Raw genomic sequence first — 19,170 nt, 5'->3', positions numbered from 1 at the left:
TATGTCGAAAAAAATGGTTTCATTGTGTGGACGGGTGTAGGGTTTATTCAATTTAATGCTGCTAAATTCGACATAAACTCATAGTGTAGACCAGGCCTTAAAGTGTAAACTGCTGGTTTGTTTCTTGCTGTGATTTTAAATTGACCCTTGTACAAAGACTCTGGCTGATAGTCTAGTCAACTTTGTGTACTTCTGAGTGCACCGGAGGAATTAAAACCCCTGGGATTTGCCTGTCTACTTATGAAGTGGGCAGCTTTCAAAATTCCCCACAGATGTTGCGTGGGCATGCACAGCCCCCACCCACCTATTTTAAAAGAACATTAAAGTTACAAAGCCAAGTATTTCACAGGTAAGAAATGCCAGAATTAATATTGTGTGTGTAATCTTAGTTCAGCCCCCTGTGCATTATGATACAGTCTTTAATTATATGATCACATGGTTTTTTTCCCACAGGACCTCTGATATGTACAGCAGCTCTGGAGGTGCTTTTTTTTTGACTGATATGCCTGGCACATATAGGTAGCAGCAAAGTCATTAACTCACAGATAAGTTCTGTACCATTAGCTGGACAGGCTGTGGTTTACGATGCTACTATCTCTTAGCTTAGAACAAATTAACAAAACATTCTCCTGTATTCTGGATTATGATCAAAACCAAGTCAGAGGGAGAGTGATAACTGTAGTAAAATATTCTTTGCAGTGTTGTTGTAGCCATGTTGGTCCCAGGATATGAGAGTGACAAGGTGGGTGAGGTCATATCTTTTATTGGTCCAATTTCTGTGAAAGAGACAGAGACCAGGCTTTCGAGCTACAAGAGCAAAAACAAACTGGTGTGTGAAATACAAGTTTATGACCTTGCTATATGATCAGGCAAAATGGAGAAGCTGGGCTGTGTAGGAAAAAGTTATTCTTCAACCCCAGCAAGGAAACAGGCTAGAAACTGCAGGCAAAGTAAATTCATTTTCCTTTCCTCAAGTTTTTCCCCAGTGTGAAAGTGCCTCTTTGCAGAGTACATGTAATGCCAGATTTGGCTACTGTTAGTCTCATTGAGTGGTATCTTACTCTACTAAAAGCCACAGTGAAATAAAGTCTTTGCTTATAAATAAGGCAGTCTCAGAAAAATAGTATATGTAAGATACACAGAGCCATGAAAGGCAGTATTGTTTTGCAGATTTTAGTAGTGGATCTTGAAGCACTTGACAAGCGGTATTTAAGCCTTGTGACACATCTGTGGGTAAGGCCATTCCGTTTTACAGAGGAGGAAACAGAGCCATGGTGTCTTATCCTTGCATTGAATTAATGACCAGGCTTGGGAGTAGAGTCCATGTGTTTCTTGTAGCCCTAAGGCACAACTCCTGCTGGCAGGCATTGTACGGAGCTCTGTCAGCTGGGCTTCCAGACGGTCAGGGCTAGAACGTGCCTATTAGCCATAGCTCTGTCTTGAGCAGAGCGTGGAGCCACACCACACCAGAGGGGGCATGGAGGAGCCTGCCTCAGAGGCCATTTCTCCTGGAGTTTGTGGATGCACTGTGGGAGTGCATCCCGTACTACACCCCTCTCCATCCCTGAGGCTGGCGAGGGTGGTAGGGACCTGACTCTGCCCCCTCCTGGCCCCATTTGTGCACCTTCAGGATTATTCAGGCAGTCCATGGAAGTTGAGGGGAAGACTCCATGCACCCTTCCCAACACTGCTGAGCACCTGCTGAAGGCCAAGCAGAGTTTGGCCCTCAGTGAGCAACCTGCTCCCCTCTACACCTCCCTAGGGGAGCTGGCACAGGCAAGAGAGAGACTATACTTACTGGCAACATGGATGCCCTAGGGAGTCTAAGGAAGTCCTGCATACTCTTAAGGCACCTGCTGGATGACAACAGAAGTGGAGCTGAGCCACAAATGGAAAAGCCTAGCATCTTTGCACCCCCTCTCCAGCAGGAATAAATAACTAGGAGGGCACATGCAGAGCAGCTGGCTTGGCAATTAGACAGCTCCAAACATAAGGAGAGGGGGTGCAGAGACAGTAGGCTTTTCCATTTGTGGCTCAGCTCCATTTCTGTTGTCATCCAGCAGATGCCTTAAGAGTATCCAGGACTTCCTTAGATTCGCTAGGGCAATATTGAATTCTGGAGAGTTATCTGATGGGAATTGCAAAAGCATCAAAGGGAGTTAGGAGCACAAGTCATATTGAAAATCAATTAACTCCCTCAGGTGCTTTTGAAAATCTCATCTGTAATGTCCGTCCCTCACTGAGCTATTCCCTGTTATAGGGACCTCTCCTTTAATAATACTGATATTAAACCTTGTGCCAGAGAGAATAGTACTTCCACGTCCTGTTCCTGGTAGAAGTGCTTATTTTCTGACAGTGGGAGAAAGATTTAGTCTTCGTCTTCACAAGGCAAGGATAATTCTGCCCCAAATCTTCCATCAAACAAAACTACCACTGTTGGCAAATAGTAATAAACATGGTCTGGTTTTGCATGGCTCTGGAGTCTGAAAGACAGGAATCTAGAACAAGTGTCTCTACCACATTGCTGCACTAGGCTATTGTGGTGGCAATGGAGAATTAAACAGGAATAGAGAATAACTACTGAAAAGAGAAATCCCTAGTGAAATTCCATTGATTTACATGGCTCCCAGGAGACTGTGGTGATGTTGAAGAAGAGCCTGTTTTGTAGAATCTAGAGCTGAACCCTGAATGCTTCACTCAGGACTTGATGCTGCCACCTGCACTCATGGTAATTAGTACATTACTCTCTGACTAACCCCTTTGTAATCAGTGGGACTATTCAACATAAGGGTACGAATTCCCTCCCCCTGGCCCAGTTTTTATTCAGTCCTTAATTGGGCAAAACTCTCATTTAAGAGCGTACTAAGGACTTCAGGATTTGGCCTGTAGGACTAATAGAAAGGAAAAACCTATAAGGACAGCCAGTTGTGTCTAGTGCATTGGACACAATAGTCAAGAACAGTACATCCATATGTAGAAATGGCTCCTGCAATGCTACCAGGGTCACTAAGCTTTGATTTGCTGTGTAAATGCCAGCTGTACACAGTGAAGTTCCATCAGGGAACACCTTCATTTAGACTCCCAATTTTTTCTAGTACTTCACTGAAAGCAAAAGAGGAACACAAGCAGCTGAAGCACCTGACCTATTCTCAAAGGGCTGGGAGTTTTCACGGACTTCAGTGGAATTTGGATCAGGCCTTAACCCAGTCGCAATGCAGCAAGTCAGAAAGGGTAGAACAAACAGCTGTCACTCTGTTGCCTCAACATCCGCCAGATCCAATAACTAGATCTCCATCGGTCATTTGATACGGCAGAAATAAACCAGCTGTAACAGAATAATATTTTTACAGAATCATTATCTCGCTCTGAAACTGTGTCTGCTTGTGTGCCTTGGCAATTTCTATAAATGCCCCAGCACTTATATTTATAGCGCCAGGAGGTTGAGGAGCTTAGTTACCAGGGGGAGAAACATCTCCACAATTTCTAATACAGACCATTCATCTGTGACAATATTCTAGTCTGTTGACATTATCTTCTCTGCTGGTGTTTTCAAAGGGCAGTGTCTGTTGGTAATGCAGTGGGAGGAAGGTATTGCCTGGTAATCTGAGATAAATGGGAGCCAGGAGTTCGAATTTCTAATCCTAGCTCTGACACTGGCTTTGAGCAAGTCACTTAACTTCTCTGTTTCCTCATTTGTGAAATGAGGATAGTACCCTTCACAGGTGTGTTATGAGAATTAATTAGTTAAGATTTGTAAAGCATGTAAATGACTGGTATTGGGTAGATGCTAAATATTATTACTGTGCTGCCAATGTAAATCTATGCCTGCTGAAGAAACTGCCTCATCCGAGTATTTGTCTACTTTTTAACCATTTTTTTCTGAGAGAGATCTTTAATAATCACCAGGAATCCTGCCACTGTGAACCCTCCACTTTAATGAGTATTTCCTGAAGTCCCAGGCCCAAATTCTGGTCTGTAACATTGGTGTATATCCAAAGCAATATTCTATTGCAGTCAATAGAATTGACTATTCTATTCAATATTCTATTGCGGTCAATAGAATTATTCTTGATTTACACCAGTGTAACGGAGCAGAATTTGGCTCTTCTCTTCCTTTCGTGGAACTCTATTATAATGATCACTGAGCATCAAATGTGAGTTTAAGGGGTACTTCATGTTAAAGCCAGCTTTCACCATCTGTTGTGCTTCTCCCTTGTCTTTGTCATTCTGTTGCACCTCGTGAAGTATAAAATTTGTCTGGCAAAGCATGAGAAGCAGTGGATTGACTGTAATAATGCGGGAGCCTTCTCCTGCCTTCCCTACCCAGGGGGAAGGTCAGCAATAAACAGAGAGGGCCCAAGGATCAGACTGCACTGGGAGACCAAACCAAATCAAATCTCTGAGAGAACTGGCCATAATGAATACAAACAATATATGAAGCTCAAGCTCCTCTACTAAGACGAAGCCTAAGGCTGTTTGGCTTCTCCCAGGAAGCAAAGCTTTCATTTTGCTGTGACATATTAGCTGCTAAAATAGACTTTTTCTTCTCAGTAATCAGAAACCTGACCCAGGATTGTTGTTTTCTTCCTCCAATGAAGCCAAGCAATAATTCTCAGGAAAATAATTCCTAGTACTGAGGTCTGTTAGCCCAGGGAATAACCTAAGAGAAGTGGTTCAAGCGTCATCACTGGAATCAGTCAAACTGTACAGAACCTGCAGGAATATATCACGGGGACCAGTTCTGCACTGGAAAAGATGGGCTAAAAGGTCTTTTCCACCTCCGTTATCACTGATTCTAGGAAATATTTTAGGTGTCTTTACTCCCTGCCCCTCGCGCCTCCCCCAATTATTGTCATTATTTTTCTTGTTAATGTGCTCAGTAAATCCATCATCCCCATTTGGTTTGTGTCTTTTAGAGACGTCCAGGGGGGATGTGTCCTTTCCTGCACCGCGTGTGCTGGGCAGCGCTGCCGCTGCAGATACTCCTGCTGTTCTTGCTGCTCCTGGCGTTTCTGCTCCCCCTGGTGGAGGAGACCCACAGCTGCAAGCTTGCCAACAACTTTGCCCGCTCCTTCAACTTGATGCTGAGATATGAAGGCCCTCCTCCAACTTAACTCCTCTACAGGCACGTGGCGAGAAGTGACTGGCTTAGACATCCAGGCTGCTTTTTCCTAGGTGTCTTGACTATTGCTAATCCTCTAAATCTAGGGCTTCTAACATGGCCACCAGATTAACTGGAAACGTCATCAAATAAACACCGTATAAGGTTAGTCCATATAAATCAGGTATTAACAGTTAGAGCTAAATTAATATTTTTACAATAGTATATGAATATATTTATACTATGAGTGTGTATATATATATATATATATTTTGTGTGTATATAACTATAATGAAAAACATCTAAACTCCACTGTTTTGCTCTAATCCTGCAATATTTTTGCTTCTGCCTTTGTTCAGCAACGAATAGCAGATATTTTAAAAAACTGAGTTCTTGGTGTTTACAACTGAAATCAAAGTGAGTGTGAGAAAATAAGGGATGTTCTGTGGAATCATGTGCCAGGAAAAATTGTCTCTGAGAGTGAGATGCAATGGAATCATGTTTAAATACACTGTTTAACATTAGGCTTTAGCAAAAGGGGAAGTTTCTATTTGGGATTAGTAGCTAGTTTTTCTATTGCTTGATCCAGTCATCACTGTTGTCAATGCAAAAACTTCCATTGACATGGGTGTGAGACCAGGCCCATAGTATATTCAAATGCTCTTTGTGACAGTCTACCAACTTTTTCTAATGCTTTGTCTTCTGTCACTCCTGAAGTCAGAGAGGTAAAACCAGGCAAGGAAAGCTGAAAATAATGGGGCATTTTTCTAAACCTCACTCTAAACCAAATTGTAATTTTTATTTTATTTTGTGCAGCTTCAGTATACAAAGCTCTGTGTAGCAGTGAGCTGTGCAAAAGAGAAAAATATGATCTTGTCCCCCCCCTTTTAAACTATGAAGATCATCCACACGAATGGTTTTGGCACAGAAATTGCTCTGGGATGGACCACATGATCTGGACAATGCGATGTAGCTTGTCTCAGCATCAGCATACAAACTGGCCAAAGCGCAGAAATACATTAACAAATGCAGTCAGTAGACATGATTCCTTCCTAGCCGGCGTTATGTCAGTGGTTTGCTAACAAAACGTGACATGGTGTAATTGCATCAAGCACAATTGTGCTACAAGTTTTTAAAAAGGCTGAGGTCTGGGACACTGAGGATTGTCATCCTTTTACCTAGCCTCGGGCCTGTTTTCATCAGCTCTTCTTTTTTAACAGGAATGTCTGCGCTCAATATGCTTTTTAATGGAAGTGCAGTTCACAGTGTTATTATGAGGAAACAACCATTTCGTGGTGGTGTTTTACCTAATGGGAGCCTGCGTCTTGTCCAAAGACGGGAAAGGGGATTGTTTCAAATACTTTGCGGCACTTCTTTGGTTCGCCCCCATTTTTCCTGTTCATTTTTATCCTCAGAGGCATAGTCATCAGATTGTCAGTCAAAAAATCTGAGCTAGTTTCCCCTGGCCTGGCGATTTCTTCGGATGAAATTTGAATTCTAGGTAGTGGCAACTGACTTTTTGTCTCTCTCCAAACAGAATCGTACCAATTCTATAGTGGGTACGCACTACTGTAGACTTGTAGGTGGGACTCACTTTTTTTTGTACCATAAAACCTACAAGAGGTTCATTACATCCTGCCATATTCTACTCTGCATACAAAACACCAATCCCCTATCGTAATACATGGGACTTCTGTGCCAAAATAAAAGGTAGAATATGGCCCATCGTTACATATGTTACATTATTGGAAGTAAATTATGTACTAACTACAGACCCAATTCCATTAAGTGTAATGGTGATTACATGGAACATAAGAACGGCCATACTGGGTTAGACCAAAGGTCCATCTGGCCTAGCATCCTGTCTTCCGACAGTGGCCAACGCCAGGTGCCCCAGAGGGAATGAACAGAACGGGTCATCGTCAAGTGATCCATCCACTGTCACCCATTCCCAGCTTCTGGCAAACAGAGGCTAGGGATACCATCGGCCCCTCCTGGCTAATAGCTATTAATGGACCTATCCTCCATGAATTTACCTAGTTCTTTTTTGAACCCTGTTATAGTCTTGGCCTTCACAACATCTTCTAGCAAAGAGTTCCACAGGTTGACTGTGTGTTGTGTGCTGCCTCTGCCTACTATGTCAATAATTATGAAGAGCTGAAACAACAAAGTTTAGATCTGAGATTCCCCCAAAGTCTTTTTTTTTTAAATTGATAAAGAGAGGAAATGAGGGAAGAGAGGACAGGGTAGCATAGGAGGGAGAAGATATTGAGGAGTTCTGAATAGAAGGGAATAGGCAGCAGTGGGGGGAGAGAGGTAAGAAGGTAGGTGCAGTTAGAGAAGAGAGGTGGAAGAAGAATGAATAGGGTCTGAAAAAGGAAGGCACGAACAGTAAGAATATAGAATGTAAAGAACAATCTCTATTAGGGTCCATCTAGTCCAGTGGTCTTCAATCTTTTTTCATTTGCAGACCCCTAAAAATCTTTGAATGGAGGTGCAGACCCATTTGGAAATCTTAGACATAGTCTGTAGACCCCAAGGAGTCCACGGACCACAGTTTGAAAGCCAATGTCCTATGGTAACAGCAACCTTTCGTGGACCCCTTAGACATAGTCTACGGATCCCCAGTGGTCCATGGACCACATGTTGAAAATCACTGATCTAGTCCATCTCTATGCCTATGCAGGATTATTTCCCATTGTACATTGTCCAGTCTAATTTCAAATGTCCAAGTGGTGGGGCCTCTACCTTTTCTCTGAGGAGACCATTCCCCTGCAGAGAGCTCTCACTGTCAGGGAGGTCTTATCTACACAATCATTTTTCTTCATGCTTCCTGCAGTTGCAGTGACACCAGGATCAGCAAAGGTGGGAGTTCTAATACAGTGAGAATACTGGTGTTCTAACAAACATGTTGTCTAACCCCCTCAGAGCAGGTGGAGAGGACAAGGTGGTCAAATGGCTAGCTGCTGCTCATGGCCCACCTACACTGGAGTGAGATCATTGCTAGAACTGGTCAAAATGTTTTAAATTTAGGTATTCTGATGAAAAAGGGCATTGAAATTTTGAAAATCAGCTCCAAAAAAAAAGGAAACAGTTATTTTTGTACATTTTTCAGTCAACTAGGAAATTAGAAGGAAAAATGCATGAGTAGGCAGAGCCAGAGGGGAGAAATGCAGCAGAAGGAGGAGCAGAGGAGGATCTGAAGCAATGTCGATTAAAACCTGGCAGTTAAGAGCTAGGAGAAGAGAGAGGAGACAGGTGACTTAAAGCAGAAAGGTGACAAGAAGAGGAAATTGTGAAAGACAAATAAGGGGTTTAAATATAAACAGGAAGGAAAGAAAGGCATCAAGCTGTGTCCTCCTTCGCAAAGTAGACAGGTGGAAAGGAACTATAATTCACAAGTGATGCAGCAAATGAATTCCTTCTTTGCAACTGTTATTTCCAGCAGAAGAGAGAGACACATCCTCCTCTCCCCCAGTTAGCTGGTTCAAGAGCCATGCAAATTCTGCTCTGTGCAGCAAGGATTTAATCATCTAAGCTCTGAACCATGTGCATCTCCCACCTCCGTTTCAAACCATTTCAATGTGTACAAAGAACCAGAAGGGGGATGGGGCAGGATAGAGATGTAACAGTGTTTGTAGCATAGCCACTTTCTGCTTCTTTGCGGGGTGTTGTGGTCAGGAAATTAAATAAAACAGGATGAAAGGCAGGAGAGAAAAAGAATTATAACAAGTGGGAAAAATTAGTTAAGGTGAAGATCAAGGAGGAAACGGTCAGGTTTTTTGCATGAAAATTACAGAATCTCCCAAGAGTTTCTGGGCACCGGCCTTTCTTGTCTGGATTGTTTTTGAGTTCAGCAGTGGATCTTACAAGCATTGGCAATACAAATGTAGGGGACATTAAAGAAATTATTTCCATGCAAAGGGTCTTACGAAAATAAATTCCATGTCACCTTAAAGTTTCAATGTTGGGGCAGGTTTAAAAAAAATCTAAATTAGAACCACACTTTTGCCACTGGGGTTTTGCATTTAATTTATTCTTTAACATCTCTGCTGTAAATCTTGGAGTTTTTCTGTAAACAAACTAAGCAATACAAATATCTCATAGCAGAGGTGAATCTTTCTCTGTTTTTCATGGAAATCAGCTCAAACATTAGGCTCAGATTTCTCTCTTACACCAGTTTTATGCTGGAGTAACTTCATTTATCTCAGTGGAGTTATTCCCAGTTTACATTGGTGTAAGAAAAATGTAAATCAGGTTCTTTGTGGTGTGAGGGTGGGTTGGTGGGGGGGGAGGGCCTCAAAGAGAAAAAAATCCAATCTTCCCTCATTTCTTAATTTAATTGAGAAGATTTTGCCTTACTGATTTTTTGGAGTGTAACTGCTATTACGATGTGAAGCTCAAATAATGGTAGAGGAAAGCGGATTCAATTCTCCCCCTCACAGAACTTCGTTGGTTTCCTGTGTGAAGGAAATAGGCCCCAATATCTATAAAATGCATCCTAAGGAACAAAGTTTCAAGAGCAGTCTCATAAACTTTAGGTACAGATTTCTGTCTACATTTTTGCACACCATTTTTCTTGTCCTAACTTTTATAAACTCTTAGATCATTTCTGACTAGAGCAGGGTAAAACTTTTTGACTGATACTTTTTCATAAGTGTGTTTTGGATTCACTTATTTTTTTTCAGTAGAAAATAACAAACAAAAATTCTGAAAAAGTCAAAATATTTAATTTTGACATTTTGAAATGAAACATTTTGCCATTTTGAATCAAAACAGCTTTTCATTTTGACTTTTACTTCAGTTTTATTTTAAAATATTTAAAGGTTTAAAAAAAAACAAAAACCTCACGTTACCTGAATATATTTTCTTCAATATGTTTGGTTTGCCAAAAAAGTAAAAAGTTGTGTTTTGGGTAAACCTGAATTTTTTTTGTTTTTGTTTGGCCACTGACCTGAAAAATCAGTTATTCACAGCTCTGTCTGTGACATCTGTCAATCACCTGGATGCTTCACAGTTGGGCTTCAGATTCGGACACAGTATGGAATCAATGCTGGCAGTATACTTAAAATGCCTGGCAATAGCTTCAGGGGGAGTGTACAGAACTGGGCAGTTGGGAGTGATCCACTCATCTTCCCTTCCTGACAGTCAGAAGTTTAGGGTTGCCTTGGGCATGGGGTTGCATCTCTGACCATTTTGGCTAATAGCCATTGATGGACCTATCCTTTATCTCTTTCTTCACTGAACCCAGTTATACTTTTGGCCATCAACATCCCATGGCAATGAGTTCCACAGTTTAACTTGCTATTGTGTGGGAAAAGTACTTCCCCTTGTTTGTATTAAAGCTGATGCCTATTAAAAAAAAATAGATAGATAGAGGCCAAACCTCAGTGCTCGTGCTGCCTGACGGGTTTACAGCTAATCCAGAGTCAGAGTACCTTCAAGGAAAGCTGTAGCCCTTAAATTAAATACATTTGAGCTTGGGAATTATTTGCACATGCAAATCAGACCAGCACCTGACTAGTCAGGCTGCATCCAAATTCACTATGTGTTGACAAGTAAACATTTTTATACTTGCAAAACTGCATGCACCAAAGTTCTTTAGCATACAAGATGTCATCCACTATCTGATGGGCCAAGATGATACCGCTTTGAAACTATGGCTCAACTAGCCAAATTCTGCACTCAGCTGCTCATGCAGGGAAGTTAGTAGGATCTCCATGCACTCCAAGTTCAGACTTCAGCCCCAGCCTTTGGAGAAAAGCCTCAGTCTAATTTGCGAATTGTAATTGATTCTGTAGCCAGACGCTTTCAACAATTTTTTCCATGGCTGCAGTACAGTGAGGTAGAGAATTGCTATTGGGCTGCATACCTATTTATAGAATATTCTCTGATTCCAACCAGCAATTTAGATTGTTTTAAATTCTGTTTATATAAGCCTCTCTCCAGTGCTCTTTGTGAGGAAAAAGTATGTTCTAAGAACACACACACAAAAGTAATATTCTCCTGATAACACCAAGATTGCAGAGCTATCATGATCTGTAAGCCACATAATAACTTATTTGCCTGGCTGTTATGTTTACTATAGTCAAGCATTTCTGGCTGAAAATAAAGCGAATAACCTAATTAATAAAACTCATAATTAATCATTATACAGTGATCACTTTGCGTAAATTGCCGGGATCTTAGAATCACTATTCATCTCAGCTTAATCCTTAATCATTGGAGTTGATTGATGTCCTCAGAAGAGAACCAGTTTCTCCAAAAAGTGACTATTGCAGATATCTACATAGTGTGTCTTTAGACAAAATAATTACCAGCTCTGTTATATACTGGTGCTCTGGGATCTCAGGAATTTACTCAGCTTGATCATGTCTAGGACATTAAATACTTTGTACTTGGTGTGTGCATGGAACTTCCATTGGTGTGAAGGAGATTTACAAGAGCACTTCAAGAGGAGATAGGAGTTACACACTCAGTTGTGTAAATAAATTAAAGGGAGCAAAAGGAATTCTGTAAACCAGTGGGTGGCACTGAAAAGTCTTTCTTGCTGCTTGGGAATCATGGGAATTGCCAGATAATAGTTAAGGACTAAATTTAAGTAGCAACAACATTCATTTCATATTCAATATTTATTTTGGCTCAGGTGGAGATATATTTATTTCCACCTTTGAAAAACGTTTAGGTAGTTACTCAGATTTACTGAAATTTATTGACTGAAATCATGCATGGATTTTGGTTATGTGTTATTATATTGTATTGGCTGTAATAGCTGCTTTTGTAGACTTTACTGTCCATTGGTTTAGTTACTATTCTGCAGCTGAAAACACATTTACCAAGTTAAATGTAAGGGCTCCTTCCAGGGTTGCTGGGGGAAGTCAGGCAAGTTCTTCGTAGTTCTCAGATCATTGACCTGCTCTGAGCTCTTACGGTTCACTGTGTTAATCCAGCTGTGGGTGCTTGGCTATTCTCTAAAGTCTGCCTGTTAAAAAAACTGTAGATAACTTTGCACAGACACTGTGAACCATTCAGTAACCAATTTTAACATTTCTACCATATTTAACTGTGATTCAAAAAGTTTGATTATGTCTTGGACTAACCACGCTTATTTATTTGAATCACTGGACTTTTTGAGTTACACAGACATGCCATTTCTTTATTCATTTTGCACTTGTACAATGTTAAAATAAAACAAATCCAAGAACCTAAACAATCAGTTTCCCCAAAATATCAAATATGATTTAATAATCTAGCATGCAGTCTGTTTTATTTGTTTTTAAGTTCTTTGGTTTGCCCAGTTGAAAACCAGACCATGTGTTTGTAGAAGAGTTATCAGCATTCCCTGAAGAATAGGGTTTATCAGGAATATGCCAACACAACTGGTAGCCTAAAGGGCACCACTGTAATTACAATACTATTCAAACTAAGCAAACCATTGTTACCTAATCTATTTTAGCAATTGACAGGTACTGACCACTGGGGAGGCTGAGCTGTGTTGGAGGAGGTGCAGCACCCCAATGGAGGTGGGAGGAGGGATTATGTCTTCAAAAGACATAATGGTTCCTAGGTGCTGGAACACAGGAACATAGGAATTACCATTCTGGATCAAATTCGAGGTTGATTTTATCCCATATCCTCTCTCTGGCAGAGGCCAGCACCATGTGCTCCAGAAGTCTCTGCCCAATCCCTAATAATTAGAGAGTGTCTTACATCTTGAAGCATATTTATCACTTTTTATATTTTTATATCACTTCCAAAATTGTTGTTAGTATTAACTATAATAAATCTTGATATTCTTGTTATCCATACAAATGCCCAGCCCCTCTTTGAATCATGCTGAATTTTTGGCCTCTATAGCATCTAGTGGCAATGAGTGCCAAAGTCTCACTGCATGTTGTGTGAAAAGGTATTTGCTTTTTTCAGTTTTGAATACGACAAATTTCATTTTCATTGACTGTCCCTTGTTCTTGTGTTACATGACCAGGAGAACAAAAGCGTTCAATCTCCGTTCTCTGGACTGTTTGTTGTTTTTCTTTTTGTTATGTCCCCTCTGATTTGTCTCCTTTCTAAGGTGAACATTCCCAGTCTTTTCAGTGTATCTTGACATGTGAGTTTTTCCATGCCCTTGGTCATTCTCATCATCTCCCTTCTCTGAACTCTCTCTAATGTTAATTCTTCACCCACTGGAATAGCTAAAATCTGACCTTTCCTTCCTGGCCTGATAACTTATCAGTGACCTGGCCATCTCTTGCCTTGTTTACTGCAACCTTCTCCTGTCTGCCCTCCTCTGCTCCCATAACTGTCCCCTCCAGTCAGTCCACAGTGCAGTTGTTAAACTTGTCTTTTTCGCCTGCCAGTAGCTCCCACCCACTCTTTGGATATCTCCTGCCATGCATTGTTTCAATAGCTCCTCCTCACCTACACATCCTGCACAACTGTGCCCAAGGCTACATCTCCGATCTAGTTTCTTAACCCCTTCACAGCCTATCCCTGTGTCAACAATCCCTGCCTCACTGACCTCTTTATTACTGACTCACTCCTTCTCCCTGCCTGTTTTCATGCCACCCCATGCTTGAAATAGCCTCCCAACCCCAAAGTACTCTGCTCCCCCTTTCCTCATTCAGCTTCCTCCTACAGACCCACTTCTGCTACAAGCCCCTCAAACATCACCCATGTTAGAATTTTATTCTGATACATTTTTAAGTTATTCTGATCTCAATGAATGATCTTCTCTGGATCTCCCGGGACATCTTGCCCTCTCTCTAATCTGCCTTTCACACTGGAGCACTTGTGTCTTATACAGATCAGAGTGTTTTTGGCAGCGCTTAACTAATAATAATAGCCATCACGCCGTTTGTATTACAAATAACCTGCCCAAGCCCCTTCATTCTGATCCCTTTAAGCAGGCATTCATGGATAATTCAGCTATTAGCTATAGAAAGGTGCCATTTAATCAGAAAAGGGAGGGCCACCATTTCAAATTCAGCTGTGTTATCCCAGCCTTGTCCCTGACTTTCTAAGCACTACCATGTGCTCTGCAGTCTGGGTCTGCATGCCCTTGAGCCCCTTGGGACATTTGAATGACACAGTTATACATCATAAATAGCTGGGGTATTTTTCAAACAGAAAAATGGTCACTTTTGACAAACTGATCTAACAAACCATTTATCAACCACTGCAGCAAGCCATTTATTTTGGCCCTTTTGTTCGTTGGAAAAATGAACTCAAACCATTTCTGAAAAATAAGAGACAATATTGAAGGAACGTTGCCAGAGGAAGATGCAAGCTGGCTCCAACCCTACCTGCCATTACTAGCTTTTTTTCTGGCCTGGAGCTGATGTCTTCCTCTATCTAGAATTCTTGCTTGGAGGGTTTATTTTTCAGAACATAGGGCCCCCCAAAATCTGAATGTCTCCTTTGTCAGTTCCAATAAGAGTAAAACACCACAGACTTGGTTTTCGTTGCACATATGTGTATCCCTGTACTCTGCAAGGACAGCCTAGCCATTACTGTGATCTGGGTATAAGAGGAAGTGTAATAATTGTACTGCTTGAAGAAAGATGACATTCCACATCAGTGTAATTTTCAAGTGCAGCTTTAAAAAGAAAAGTGTTTGTTTTAAAATGAAGCAAGGAAAGGTTAGAGATATATTTTAACAAGTTTTCAGTATTTTCTTCTGTTCAGGCCTGATCCCATGAGGTGTTGAGCCCCTTGCAATCCTATTGCCTTCACCTTCCCATTCAGCACCATGCCAGATCAGGCCTTTTAAAGGTATGGCTACACTCTCAGCTGGGAATAAGCCTGGCTTCAGCTTGGGACATGCTAAAAATAGCAGTGTGGATATTGCAGCTCAGTTGGCAGCTCCGGTTCTCCAGCCACCCTGATTCCCTGGGTCTGAGGTCAGGTGGGTGGCATGATTCTCCGCCAGAGCCACAATGTCTGCACTGCTATTTTTAGCATGCTAGCTCAAGCCCCGCGAGTGCGTGTCTGTCTACCCAGGCTGTGCGGCTGCTGTGTAGACATAGCTTAAGAGTCTTACCTGAGAGTCACGGGTTGAGCATTTTGTGTTTCTGAAGCTATTTGGATGTGTCATGATATATTCTCATGTTTTCATTCTGTGTCTCTAAGTCATATGTGTGTATATTTGACTGGAAGCCCTTCTGTTAGCTTGTGCTCTCTTAGTTTCTTGTATAATTCCATGAGAGAGGTTTCCTTCTGAAAAACATCACAGCTATATTTCCAGAAGTTTACTTCCTCCTCATTTGTTTACTGGGGTGCACGGGACCTACATGAAACATTTGCAGGAACAATAATGTGCATGTGAAAATTCTCTGACATTAACTTTCATAAAACCTACCATCTCATTGACATTAAAAAGTGCAACTAAGAATGGAAGTTGCATTATTGTTTGCCAGAGTGCACAAAACTTTTGCAGAAGACCTGTCCTCACTTCTAGAACCAGTTGGCTGTGTTGGGCCCAATCATAAGGGGGTTGTGGACATTTCCCATCTCACTTCCACTCCATCTCGCTTACTTCCCCCCCACACACACACACATAGAGGCTACCTTTGTTTAATTGTAGGAAGAAAGTGTAAGTGTAATTTGCTTAGAGCCCTTGAAAGGATGCATTGAAAAGGTAGTGTTACCAAAAACAACAACTAAAAGGAAAGCACAACTATGGGATTTACACTTGCATTCAATGTATTTCCCCAAAACTTTGAATACGAACAACTTGGTTTACTGAAATTTCCTTTAATTAGGCCCTAAATGTTGAGGGTTTTTTTTTAAATTAAAAGATCTACAAATATTTAGATATATTTTCCACTTGCTGTTAGAGATCAACTGGAAGCCAACATCTGAACATTCTTGAACTGTAGAAGATGTAATTGTTGGTATCTGTACCTCAATCTGGATCCAACTTCCATGATTAGGGCCTGACTTTATAAAAGGCCAGACAAGATCCCTAATCCTGAACACAGCTGAATTTTAGGATAGTTCACAATCTGAGTCCAGATCCAGACCCTAATCACTGTAAGAGGCTGGAGGAGAACTCCAGATCTGAATGCCTTACCATGTGGGAGTGTTTGAAATCCAGACCGGAACCCAGGTCCCAGTTTTGCAGTTCAGGTCCACTTGTAAATGTTAATATTCAAGTACAAAACAAGTGTAAGAGACACTAGAGCATGAACATCTCTCATATACATCTCTAAAACATCTCTAATACTAATGTTGATATTAATAACTGTTTATGCATGTGCTGTTCAGTGTAACATTTAGGATACAGAGTGTGTGTGCGAGAGAGAGGGAGAGAGAGAGAGAGAGAAGTAAATAACTGGATAGCTAATTTTCGGTTGTGTGAACACAAGTACTCAGATTGCAGGGACCGTTTCCACTTTTGTCATGTAACTTATGATTTTTAAATACATTTGTGATAAATTAGGCTCTCTACTAAGGTAAACAATACTGGAGCCAAACAGCTGTCACTGTACATGTGCAAGTTATCACCGTTGATATCAAGTCCAAGACAGACTCCTTGTCTTGGACCTTTCCTTAACCTTTCTGGCTTAATTCAGGGAATGTGGACCAGTCTATTTTCTTATTAAACCTGTGGTCTTTTGAAATGTCATGCTAATTTTTCAAATCCTTTACTCTTACTCACATTTGATGCAGAAAGACTGTGACAATAGTATTTTTGTAAACTGCCTCTTGCTTTGTGTTTGGAAATAATATATATTTATTCTACTGAATTCCATGTAGTTTTGAAACTCTTGTCTTCAGAAATATCCTCTTACATTCCAGACAGATCAAAAGAAGCTGTTGGCTTCTCGGTGCTGCCTATGTATGACAGTGTATAAAATTATAATTTCAGTAACAAGAGCCTGGCTTTGTTTATGTTTTTAAAAAAAACAACAAAAAACCCAAAAGATTATTTGATTTAATTAATCCCTAGTGTAACTCCATCATATGTAGAGAGATGAATTTGGCCCATTCAGAACCCATGACTGTGGTAAAGTAACATTTCTTAAGCAACCCTCCCTGGAAATTATGGGAGACTCCATAATGGGACCATAGTCTTTTGGGGCTTAATTCTATGATCCTTATTCGCACTTTGCAGTATGTCACTCCACAAGTAGCCCCATGAATTTCATTGGTCCCGTTAAGAGTAAGGTAACTGGTGAATAAGAGACACAAAATGTGTCCTTTCTTAATGAATGCCTCTGGCCTTTTAAGTAGCGAGGTGGGTTACGTTTTGACCATTTCTGGGCAAAATTTTATGTTCTTCTGTGCATTGTGGATTTCCCTTGTATCGTCTGGATTTGTTCTGTTGCTGGAATCCAGATGAAATCAACTGAAGTCCCATGCACAGATGAATGCGATAGAAATCTACAGGAAAATGTTTCAGAATATGCAAAAGTGGCCTACTTGTTCAAAAGCGCTGAGACACCCTGTCTCCCGTTAAAGTAAGTGAGAACTCTGGGTGCTCAGCATCTCTGAAAGTGAGGCTTTAGGTTGTTAAATGATTCACAGTGTAGTGTATAGAGAAGAGTTTTGCTTATTGCCTAGAAAATACTTCCACAATTTGGTACTAAGCATACATCTCCCCACATAGTGTGGGCTGATTCTGCAGAACTTCACTGGGGACTCAGCACCTGGCAAGATAAGGCTCCAGTATTTTGAAACATTTGATGACCAATAAAATATGAGGTGGTTTTCCTGTCTGCAATAAAGATAAAGGGACTGGAAATTTATCACTCGCAACTCTTGCCATGTGACTGTTTTTTTTATGCTTGTCACTGTTATCAATGAAGTACTATGTTGTATGTTAAACTGCACTGTAAAATTGGAATATTTTACTGCCCGTCTTTTTTTAAAGGAGAAAATAATTGTGTGTTGCAGTTGTAATGCAGTAAATAAATACATTTTCTTTTTAAGGGCTTCTCAGTTATCCTGGGGTGATTCTGTGTTTTCTTTTCTCTGCCTTTAATTCTTTCCATCCGTATGTTTGTTCTGTCCTAGGAACACAGAAGAACAAGGTAGGAAGGACTAATGTCTGCTAGTGCTTGCTGCCTCCTTTCCTATCATCTTCACACACTGCAGGCAAATAAATGATTGTGCTGAGCACAGCTAGTTGATCTTAAACTCATAACCCTTATTAGAAAATACCAACTTTTCTTTAAGACCGTCCTAGCAAATGTACTGTACTAGAAAATTATATCCCTGCAGGATCTACAGAATTCCGCAGGATCTTCAGAAAGAGCAAAATCTATAGAACCTTGTTAAGTTTCTACAGGACACTGTGGAACTTTTCTGTAAGGGTCCCAAATGATGATCCCTGCTCATTGTTCCAGAGGAGAGGGAAACCATGCCCACACACACAATATATTTGGATATAGGGGAATTCCTTCTCTGCCCAAAGTTTAGTTCTCAGTCTAATCTGTGTAAGTAAGCAAGCATTGCTATAGTTAGGTATGTACTATACTCTTTACTCCTCTTTCTCTTACCATTGTGGTATGTGTGGACCCAGAAATAGTATTAGTAACCAAATAATTGCCAATTTCGTTCTTGAATTCTAGCAAGACCAAGTCTGCCAGAAGCATCAAAGTTGAAGAACTCCAAAGAAGAATTATTTTCTGGTAGTAGGAAAGCCCCTCTGTATATTTTGCCTAAAAGTCATGTGTTGGGATGAACTTTGGAATGGTCGCTGTCTTTCCTGGTGCTGCTTAACTCCCGGTGATCTGTACATAGGGCTTTGTGACCCCTTTATGGTCCTTATGTATTTTGGAGAACACAAGGTTATTAGGGAGAAGGCATAAGATTGCACTTGTGCAAGTTTAAACTCTTCAGCTGAACTTAGTAGTGCAATGGTCATGCAGAGCACTGTGATTGCTACCCTAAGAGGTGCCAGCAACAGTAGATGGGAGATCATGCCAACATAGAGGCAGGCCTGTGACCTTGGGAAAGTCAGACCCTGGTGACTTATAGATTATATCACCGTGGTGTACTGGCTGCTCAAATCAATACACAAATGATGCTGCAACCCTTACTAACAGCTTTTCTCTCTGCAATAT

At 40.9% G+C, this 19,170-nt stretch overlaps 1 protein-coding gene across 10 annotated transcripts in view; it reads left to right on the top strand.

The window, feature by feature from the left end:
- SYNE3 (spectrin repeat containing nuclear envelope family member 3) overlaps positions 1–18,047 on the top strand; it is a 96,346-nt gene extending 78,299 nt beyond the window's left edge. For 9 of the 10 annotated variants that reach the window (XM_073349571.1, XM_073349569.1, XM_073349570.1 and 6 more), the window contains one exon: positions 4,917–18,047. In XM_073349571.1, coding sequence (XP_073205672.1) covers positions 4,917–5,114 — 198 coding nt within the window. In that variant the 3' untranslated portion in view covers positions 5,115–18,047. The remainder of the gene's footprint in view (positions 1–4,916) is intronic. The other variant, XM_073349572.1, reaches the window with a different exon arrangement.
- The last annotated feature ends 1,123 nt before the right edge of the window (positions 18,048–19,170 follow it).

This window comes from Lepidochelys kempii, chromosome 6 (genome assembly GCF_965140265.1).
Source record: "Lepidochelys kempii isolate rLepKem1 chromosome 6, rLepKem1.hap2, whole genome shotgun sequence".
Lineage (NCBI taxonomy): Eukaryota > Metazoa > Chordata > Testudines > Cheloniidae > Lepidochelys > Lepidochelys kempii.
This window is presented reverse-complemented; position numbering and strand designations above follow the sequence as displayed.